Source organism: Carassius carassius, chromosome 3 (genome assembly GCF_963082965.1).
Source record: "Carassius carassius chromosome 3, fCarCar2.1, whole genome shotgun sequence".
Classification (NCBI taxonomy): domain Eukaryota; kingdom Metazoa; phylum Chordata; class Actinopteri; order Cypriniformes; family Cyprinidae; genus Carassius; species Carassius carassius.
The window spans coordinates 32,207,986-32,219,131 of NC_081757.1; the positions used below are offsets into that span (position 1 = coordinate 32,207,986).

At 34.2% G+C, this 11,146-nt stretch overlaps 1 protein-coding gene across 1 annotated transcript; it reads left to right on the forward strand.

Annotated features, from left to right (window-relative positions):
* The first annotated feature begins 9,127 nt into the window (after nucleotides 1-9,127).
* On the forward strand, nucleotides 9,128-10,705 carry LOC132113086 (uncharacterized). The gene is made up of 3 exons (XM_059520907.1): nucleotides 9,128-9,200; nucleotides 9,484-9,560; nucleotides 9,736-10,705. The coding sequence occupies exons 2-3, from the start codon at nucleotides 9,511-9,513 to the stop codon at nucleotides 10,703-10,705; spliced, it is 1,020 nt and encodes a 339-aa protein (XP_059376890.1). The 5' UTR covers nucleotides 9,128-9,200; nucleotides 9,484-9,510.
* Nucleotides 10,706-11,146: the final 441 nt, after the last annotated feature.

Genomic DNA, 11,146 nt, shown 5'->3' on the forward strand with positions numbered 1-11,146 from the left:
TACCTAGTGGTACCACCTCAAGCTTCAAGATTAATGTGGGTATTCCTCAAGGTTGTCCCATTTCACCATACCTGTTCATTTTAGCCACAGAAATGCTAGCAATCTATATTAAAAACTGTAATGATATTAAAAAACTTAATCTACTTGGCACAGACATAATAATCAGCCAACTAGCGGATGACACAACAATATTCTTAAAAGATAGATACCAAATTTCAACAACTATTGCCAAAATTGAAAAATTCTCAAAAGCATCAGGTCTAACATTAAACTTAAAAAAGTGTGAATTGCTGGCTGTACACGACACTTCACTGAAAAACATCTGCAATATCCCTATTAAATCAGAAATCAAATACCTGGGGATTTACCTCTCCAAGGACCAAAAACAAAGCCAACTTCTGAATGTAGAAAATAAAATTAAAGAATGCAAATCAACAATCTACAGAGGGACCTATCAATACTAGGTCGAATTTACCTAACTAAGATGGAATGTTTATCAAAATGTACTTATCCAGCCTATTCCAATGCCATTCCAAACAAATTGATTAAATCTATCAACCAAATTAATCTAAACTTCATTTGGAGAAACAGACCACATTATATGAAGACAAGCGATATGGTTAAAGACACTAAGGAAGTAGGACTAAAAGTTATTGATTTTGACTGCCTTAATGGAACCTTAAAAATAAATTGGTTAAAATCTTGGATCAAACACAGCAACTCCTTTTGGTATTGTATTCCAATGACCTTATTCAAGAAAATTGGGGGATTAGAATTTCTTCTTAGAGCGGACTTTAGTGTTAACAAACTACCTATATCATTGTCAGAGTTTCACAAACAAATACTTTTGTATTGGAAAATGTTATACGTACATAACTTCTCACCCCACACATCTGTACTCTGGAACAACAGATATATTTTGCACCGCAACAGATCTCTGTTCTTTGAGGATTGGTATGGGAGAAACGTATGGTCTATGGCCGACTTAATGGATACCAACGGACATTTTTTAAATTATGAACAATTTTGCATCAAACATAATTTCAAACCCTTAAAATCAGACTTTACTAAATTACATAAAGCACTACCCAAAGGATTTGTCCTTCTAACAAGAAACATTTTGGCATATTACCCGATACAACCACAATTGGCCCCACTATCAATTCAAGGGATCTTTGTTTTGGATAAGCAATGCACTAATCACTTTATTAGAAATTGTTTTATTGATTTTCTTTATCCTAATATGCAAAATAAAAATAACATACTACAAAAATTTGATAAAGTGTCAATCATTAAACTAAGAACAGGATATCTAACACTCCCTATACCTCCTAAAGTGAAAGAAACACATTTCAAAGTAATGAACAACATTTACCCCTCTAAAGAATTACTGAGACTTCGCTTTGGTATAGATGATAATACATGTACATTTTGTAAAATTGATGTCGAAACTACAGACCATGTGTTTTTCTCATGTAATGTGATACAGATATTTTGGTGTGATATACATAAATGGGTTAAGCAACAGATATCTTCATTCCCAACCTCTATCTCCTGTGATGACATAACATTTGGATTGATATTGCAAAGCAAGGGTGATGAGCTCTGTACTAACACAATTGTATGTCTAGCTAAATTCTTCATTCACAAATGTAGAATTGTAAAATCATCTCCCAAATTTGTTGTTTTTTTAAATGAATTTAAGCTGTATATGAAATCCTTAAAAACTCTGAAAAGTCCTAAAGCACAAAAAATATATGATACCCTAAAACACTTCCCAACTGAGGTTAATAGCTGAACAATGACTGAATTCTCCCCTTATTTTTTGTTATATTTACTGTTGGTATTGAGAGCTGCTCCCTCTGGCTATGTTTTTGTTGTATTTTAATAAAAAAAAAAAAAAAAAAACATGTTGCTAGCATGTTTCTAGCATGACTATCATGCGACTAGCATGTTTCTAATATGATTTTACCATGATTAGCATGTTGTCATCATGTTTCTAGCATGATTAGCATTCGACTAGCATGATTAGCATGTTGTTAGCATGTTTCTTGCATGATTAGCATGTTGCTAGCATATTGCTAGCATGATTAGTATGTTGTTAACATTTCGCTAGCATGTTGCTAGCATGTTTCTAGCATGATTAGCATGCGATTAGCATGTTGCTAACATGTTTCTAGCATTGCCTAGCATGCGACTAGCATGTTTCTAGCATGATTTTAGCATGATTAGCATGTTGCTAGCATGTTTCTAGCATGATTAGAATGTTTGCTAGCATGTTGCTAGCATGTTTCGAGCATGACTAGCATGTTGCTAGAATGTTGCTAGCATGTTTCTAGCATGAGTAGCATGCGACTAGCATTTTGCTAGCATGATTAGCATGTTTCTAGCATGCGACTAGCATGTTGCTAGCATAATTTTAGCATGATTAGCATGATGCTAGCATGTTTCTAGCATGATTAGCATGCGACTAGCATGTTGCTAGCATGATTAACATGTTGTTAGCATGTTTCTAGCATGATTAGCATGTTAGAAGCATGATTAGCATGTTGCTAGCATGACTAGCATGCGACTAGCATGTTGCTAGCATTATTTTACCATGATTAGCATTTTATTAGGATAGACAGATAGATAAGTAGATAGATAGATAGAAATATTCAGATAGATAGATAGATAGATAGATAGATAGATAGATAGAAATAGTCAGATAGATAGATAAATTAGATGAGTTTGAATGAGTTTAAATTTATTAGCATCAAAGCTTGATTGAGTCTAATGGGATTTGGAGCTTGGGTCATCTGAACATCCTGTCAATGAAAGTCTATGGGATTTTTATGATTTTTAATATTAATTTGTAAGAAAACCGTAACTCAAACCAGTCTGAAAATATATAGCACACCAAGTCAGAACAGTATGAAGGTCTGACCCGAATTTGTTATATGTAGCTTGAACGGTCTAGGAGGAGTTAGTGTCAAAAAATTTGCGGTCAGAAAAATAATAATAAGAAGAAGTTGTTTAAATAGGATTTCAGTAAATTGGCTTTCTCAAGCCAACTTAATAAATATATTATATATAATACATAATTATATTACTATATGTAATTGTAAGAATTATAAACAGTAAGCTTCATTTTACATTTCGAACTTCCTTTGTCGCAACTCTGATAGAGGGTTTTCACGACGCATCATCAATCCGGAAATCGGACATTTTGGAGGCACAGACTGTAAACAATGCCACTGAACTGACTCGCAAATTTGGCTGATTGCTGTTAAAAAATGGTCGGGTTCTGGTCCATACTAATCGGTCGCATCGGTTAAAAAACATTTCGAGTTCTGTCAAAAGTTAAAGAGTAGAGAGCAAAAAAAGTGATTAAAGAAGGTGTTTGTGGTTTAGAGAGGTACAGTCAACGCATCAGCTCATCAACCACATGCACATGTGTAAATTAATTTTGACAAAAAGCTCATCCACCGCTTCCAGTTATTCGATGGGCAGCTGAATGCATTCAGGAGACTCTGGCACTTGAGCAACCTGCTGCTCAGGTGATTGACCTTGGCCACCAGCTGGTCCTACTGCTGCTTAATGTGCTCCAGCAGGCTTAAAATGTGGACCTGAGCATCCGTTTAATACATAGAATTATAGAATAATTATGTTATGCTTAAAAGTCGCTGCCTGAAACAGGACTTTGTTGTTGCAGAGTGCCGGACGAGCAGACAATTATTATTTTTGCAACCAGCGCAGTGCAGAAAAAAAAGCTGTAACTTTACATACCAGCCTCCTACAGTTCTGCAGCTCAAGACACAGTAGTCCAGCGGCTCAGCTACACATTTCCAAGTTGTAAAATTTGAATAAAACAACATATCTATCACAAATGTAAACACCTCCATCAACGCAACGTCATTCCCATATTGCCAAAGAGCTGCATGGACTCACAAATCAGATCTAAACAGTTGCGATATACAATGTGGACATCATTATTTTAGATCAGATTCCAATCGGATACAAAGATAATCGTATTTGGACTAACAGTGTGAATGTAGCAGTAGTGCTTATACTATACCTTCTGTCAAGATGATTTACGACTTTGACCTTTTGACAGGTTGAACTTCCGGTAACCTTATGATGGATGGGTTGAACTTCCGGAATGAGTTCATGGGTTAACCTATGACCCTTCCCACACATCGATCATGTGGTTTTGACAGAAGGTTTTACCCTATTGCTCTAGTTAGTTCTAAATTATATTTTTTGACGGGTAGTTTTTACGGTATAGGAAACCCTCCCCATGCATCGATCATGTGGTTTTGACAGAAGTTGATTGAACTTTGTGTCAGTTAGCTTGTTTGAACTTTGTGCCAGTTATACGGTTATGTGTGTGTGTGTGTGTGTGTGTGTGTGTGTGTGTCCCACTCCCATTACATTCATGAGCAGTATATAAATGGGATCGGTTATTTCACATTTATATATGTGACATTCAGTATAATTTCTATAATCTAAAACAATTAAAGGTTGTAAAAACCTTTTAGTTATTTCACATTTATATATGTGACATTCAGTATAATTTCTATAATCTAAAACAATTAAAGGTTGAAAAACATTTTAGTTATTTCACATTCATATATAAAACATAATCTAAAGCAATTAAAGGTTGAAAAAACATTTCAGTTATATAATTTATATAATATAATTAATTATCATGCTAAAGTTGAAAACATTTGAGTTATTTCATATATGTGACATTCAGTTATTTCACATTTATATATAAAACATTCTATAATTTATAGACGGTTTCAACGGTAACAACATAAACAAACGTTACTGCGCATGCGCGCTTCTGCGGACCTAACTTAACTTCCGGTAGACTTCCAAATAGAATCAATAACAACAGCCAAGTCCCTCTAGAGTAGATATTTTTTGATAACAAACAAAATATGTTTGCCGCGTGGTCAGGCGGACTTAATGAAAATGCAGATTCATTCTTTGCCAGCAGGAGATGTTTTAAAGCATAGACATAAAGCGCGAGAAATAGAGGTTTCCCCAGTAACAGCTGTAAACAAAGCAGAGCTGGTACGCTCACACGCTGCTTTATCAGGCACATGCAAGTCTTCCTTCAGAAATACAGCGATATAAAAACACCTGTGCCTCGTTTTGATATTTAAACATATAAATGTATGGAGTTATTATTATTAAACGTGCATTACGTAACGTTACTCATGTTTATTCAACGAAGCCTTTTTGAAAATCGATCAGTTTTAAAATTGTGGCGAGTCTCCAAAAATAAATAAATGTATGGGAAACACATCCCGCAGCACAACCACCTGACCCCAACTTCATTCTACTCATCACCTTGACTTTAACTGCGTTTGTAGAAGGCACTGCAGCCAGACCGATATACACAACACAGACCGGAAGTTAACTTAGGTCCAGGCGCGTGCGTCCGATGAAACCGTCTATATAATATACATATTCTAAAACAATTAAAGGTTGAAAAAAAAACATTTGAGTTATTTCACATTTATATATATATATATATAAAACATTCTATAATTTATATAATCTAAAACAATTAAAGGTTGAAATTTTTTTTTTAGTTATTTCATATATGTGACATTCAGTTATTTCACATTTATATATAAAACATTCTATAATTTATATAATATACATAATCTAAATCAATTTAACTAAGGTTGAAAAACATTCTGTTCTTTGAAAAAGGTTATAAATGAAACGTTTATAAAAAAAATATACTGAAACCGACTCTACATTTTTAGAGAGCTGAAGGTCCCTGTGTTTGCACGCCACAGTGCACACTCGTCGGAATTTACTACAAAATCATAATATCTTCAAAGCCATTGTTAATTAAAACTAATGTATCTCATGCGGGAGTACCATGTTTTTGACAGTTTTCTGACGGTTCACCTATGAATTACGGTTGGTGCGCGGCTAGCATCTCTTGTACCCCTCTCTCTCCCTCTCATGCTTTCATTCGTCTCCAAGTCTTATTTTCTTCTTTTAATGAATATAAACATATTATACATTCACAAATAATCTAAAATAAAACATTTACATTAGTTTTAGTCATCACTAAAAATATACATTTTACCAGGATCGGGGAAAAAATATATAATTGAACAGAACGAAGAATATGGTCTAATTTTTTTACAGTCTATGATGTTATGGTGTCTTTAAACCATATTACATTTCATTCCTGTAATAAAACATACATCGGTATTTTATCCGAAGTTAGTGACTATATTCATAAACTATGATATGCTGTTTTTATTTTATCTGCTGATAGAGATATTTTAACACTATATTCATAAAGTATGTGTTATTTGACTTAATATCGTCGCATCTAATGTCTCAATCATAGCCATACTGTTTGTATGAAAAAAAAACTTTTATTTTTGAAAATATGAGGATATCCTGTTGAAAATACTTTTATTTTGAAAATATGAGGATATCCTGTTATAAATACTTTTATTTTAAAAAAATATGACGATGCTAAAGTCTTTCCTGCTCTGTGTCTGACAGTACCTTAGATATGTGTAAGGTTTACGACCATAGCAAAGCGCAGTTCTCAAATTACATCTCTAGGATGCGTGGGTCCGCAAAGCCATCTTTAATGACCGAATACAATCGAGGGTCTTTCTTCTAAAAGATAAAACAACTTCACAGTCTATGCTGTGACAAACGAGCTCCTCAGCGTACATTTAAAGCAAAATCAATATTTTTAGTTTTATTTTTAAAACATACAGAAAGACTTTGGCATCATGTTTCATTGTGTGTGTGTGTGTGTGTGAGAGAGAGAGAGAGAGAGAGAGAGGGAGAAAGAGATGGTATTAAAAACTTTGAAGATCGTGCTAAAAATAATAACTTTAAAGAATCTAAAGTGATTAATGCATAACGCATCTAATATAATCATATATATGATATGATATAAATAATAATTTATTATATAATATTATATAAAAATATAAATATTTTAGGTTATATATATCATAATTTTGTTGAATTAAGAAACAGCGGACATCAGATGTAGTGGGGGTACTGATTATTAAAAAACATTACATTAATGTTAGCTTTGAAATAATGTACTCCATTGACTTAGATCATGCGTTCTGGAACTCCACCCTTGCTGCGCGTGGTCTGTGGAGCACCCCCTCAGGTCTCACATACAGGAGAATACCCCTATAGGACCTGTGAGATTCTGTTTATGATTTAAACATTTTATTGTATTTTTTAAGTCGTTTTATTTTATTTTGGGGATATTTCAATCATGTTTGGACATCTCTCACCGGTCTAAAAAAAAAAGTAAGGGATATTTTTTATATGTATCATCAGAAATGTTTATTTTATATACTATGTTATATATAATCACATTTAAAATAAGTTATCTTTTTTTAAGTTATACTTTTTTGTTTAATGAATTGCTTTAGGATGATGATGTCATTATATAATTATTTATTTCCATATTCTTTAACCCCTGGAGTCTGAGTGGGTTTTGGGGACTGGAGATATTTTGGCATCCCCCAGACATTGGTGTTTTTTCATTATCCTAAAACGTATTAATGGCTAAAAGTCTGAATATCCATAATATGTGAGCTGCATGATTGTGATTGTACATGTCTGTAATTTTGAGAAGGCAGCGTTTTTGTTTTAAAATATGTTTAAAACGTGTTTGTACATGTTGTATAAGTATATGTTGAATACATGATTAAAAATGTATGATAAATGATTTGCTTTGGTTTAGTAACATGTCTGTAACCGCAATGTGTTTTATAAACATGATGAATACTTGTTTAAAATGTATGTTCTGGTTTAGTAACACGCCGTCATATATAATTTTATATTTTTTCATATTCTTTAAAACAGAGATCAGTCTCTTTTTAACTTTATATGTTCATGCGTATGTCCGCTAGTTTATATGGTTTATCAGAATACAAATTTGTATAGCGGCGTGGATATTATAGTGATATAACAAGGTACGTGCGGTTTACGATTAAATGTATAGGGTAGTCATAATTCAGATCGCTTAAAAACTAAATTTAATTAAAAATGTACGTGCATGCAGCATTTTATTGTGTGGTGGTACTGTAGGTGTATGGTTAAAATAAATAATTAAAAAGCTTTTTGAAAAAGATCAGTTATACTACCGTTTACTGCGTTGGTAGGTTTAGGGCTGATACAATAAGCGCGTATGAATCCCACCGGAGGAAGCCGTTTCACTAAGACCATAGAACCGTGCGTTCCCTAACCGGGGGCGCTTACATCCCCGCGATGTCGTGTTCATAGATGACAAACGGATAAGGCGATGGCAAAACGTCGATTTAACGGAGCAGAATAGTTTTTTTCTGAAATCCTATACATAGCAAAGTGAATTTGTCAAGCTAAAGCTAAGCACGCGTCAACAGGACATCGTCATATTTCCAAAATAAAAGTATTTATAACAGGATATCCTCATATTTTCAAAATAAAAGTATTTTCAACAGGATATCCTCATATTTTCAAAAATAAAAGTATTTTTTTCATACAAACAGTATGGCTATGATTGAGACATTAGATGCGACTATATTAAGTCAAATAACACATACTTTATGAATATAGTGTTAAAATATCTCTATCAGCAGATAAAATAAAAACTGCATATCATAGTTTATGAATATAGTCACTAACATCGGATAAAATACCGATGTATGTTTTATTACAGGAATGAAATGTAATATGGTTTAAAGACACCGTAACATCATAGACTGTAAAAAATTAGACCATATTCTTCGTTCTGTTCAATTATATATTTTTTCCCCGATCCTGGTAAAATGTATATTTTTAGTGATGACTAAAACTAATGTAAATGTTTTATTTTATATTGTTTGTGAATGTATAATGTGTTTATATTCATTAAAAGAAGAAAATAAGACTTGGAGACGAATGAAAGCATGAGAGGGAGAGAGAGGGGTACAAGAGATGCTAGCCGCGCACCAACCGTAATACGCTACTTGCACACCTACTTCCGCGTTCTTTTAAATAGGGCTCAGTCAGTTCCGGTTTAGCAATGGCTATTTTCTACACCCGCTGTCTCCAAGATCTCCCACGGATTAACGTTACTGACGTGCATCGTATTTGCAAAACAACCAAAGCTCCATCCAGCAAGCTGGAGAAAGGCTTTAAATTATACGCAGCCTCGTATATACACGGTTACGAAGGTAAGCAACATTTAATGTTAATCAGCTTTCAATGCTAACTGTTAGCTTTGACATCAGGAGCATCAAAGTTCAATTTCAACCATTTATTTCACCATGATTTCAATATTTGACATGATCTTATTCAGTTCATATTAAAGATATATCAAGGTTAAATTTTCACAGTATGTTCTTTACATTATGCAGGGTAATTTTATGTAGAAACTGAATTCTTTTAAAAGCGCATTTTAAGTTTATAGTTTCAGCTTTGTTCTTCTCTCTAAGATTATTTACACTTGTCTGTCAGGGCGTGAAACCAGGCCCCATCAATGCCATGGTCATCACAAAACCTGTAGCAAATCGTTCTGCACAAGGTGGAGTGAGGTAAGTTCACATTTTTTTCATTACAAGGATGCTGAGAACAAAGATACTTTGCTGCATTTCATTGCAAGGCTTTATGCTGTTAAAGTGTTTAAACATTTAAAATAATACATTAAAATTGTAAAAAACTATAGAAATGGTAATTAAAGCAATAATACAGCTAAACATTTTCCTACAGAAGTGGACTCTACAGAGGGATGGTGGGCCCTTTACCAGATTCATGCATGTTTAGAGTTGAGGAGGCATACGCAGAATTCAGCCCTGAGGACAAGCCACTTGTTACCACCATGAACATGTCACCTGACAAGCCACTTGTTGAAAGTGCATTCGGGTTGGTCCAGGAAGGAAGCGCATTGTCTTACCAGCAGCCTGTCTTAACATCACGGTACATCACACTACACGATGCCCCATCAACTCCACCTTTGCCTCTTGAAGGATATTATCTTGCTCCATCTAAATGCATGTTTGTTTGCACTGAGGAGGAGCTCTTACACCTTCAAAGTCTAAACACACCATTAGATACGGCTCAGAAAATTGAAGAGGCAACACGCGAGCAAAGCTCTTGTCCTGACTGGCATCAGCTTCGCAGATCAAGAGTAACCGCTTCCAGGTTTCGGGAGATATGCCATGTCAGAGGCCTAAGCTCTGCAGAGTCCCTTGCAGAGCGAATCATCAGAGGAACCCGACAGACAGCAGAGATGAGAAGAGGTGCTGAAATGGAGTCAGAGGTAACAGTGGAATACAGCAAGTTGAAAAATGTGAACTACTCACCCTGTGGTTTAATCATCCATCCTAATGCTCCCTGGCTTGGTGCATCCCCTGATGGCGTAGTTTTCGATCCCACTGACAATCCTCAGTTTGGACTTGTTGAAATTAAATGTCCTAATGTCGAAAACATTGTTGACTGCAAATATTTGCAAATGGACCATGGATTTCTCACCCTGAAAAAGAGCCATGCCTACTATTACCAAGTGCAGGGACAACTACTGGTCTCAGGAATGCAGTGGTGTGATTTCATGGTGTGGGCCCAGGAGGATTATTTTATCCAGCGTATCTACAGTGACACTTCAGTGCACAGAGTTATCAGAGAGAAGGTGGATTATTTTTACTTTTACACATACATGCCAAAATACTTGTCAATGAAATAACTGGATTATTTTGTCCAGCACATGTACAGTAAATACTTGCTGTTTGAAATAGTCAATGTAATGACTGAAATTTTAAAGAAGTCAGAGAAATTAGATAAATCTGTAAAACAGCACTCAAACATGTTATTAAATGTTAAATGTTTTATTTGTACAATGTCTGTTTCTTATGTTCAATTTCATTTTCTGATATGTACAATGTCAGTTTAATTTACAGTAAATTATATTTATCTTGCTTGTCATAAATTTCTTAAAATAAACAGATTGAGTTAACATTTATTGAGAATGGAAATGTAACATTAACAGTTAGAGTAAGTCATAAATATGGAATAGCATTCCAGTAGTTAACATAAAAAGTAATCTAAGATTTGATTTCATTTGATCCTTGTCTTGACTAATGCCTTGTTTTGATAATTTGACAACAGACATGCAACTGTAAAAAGT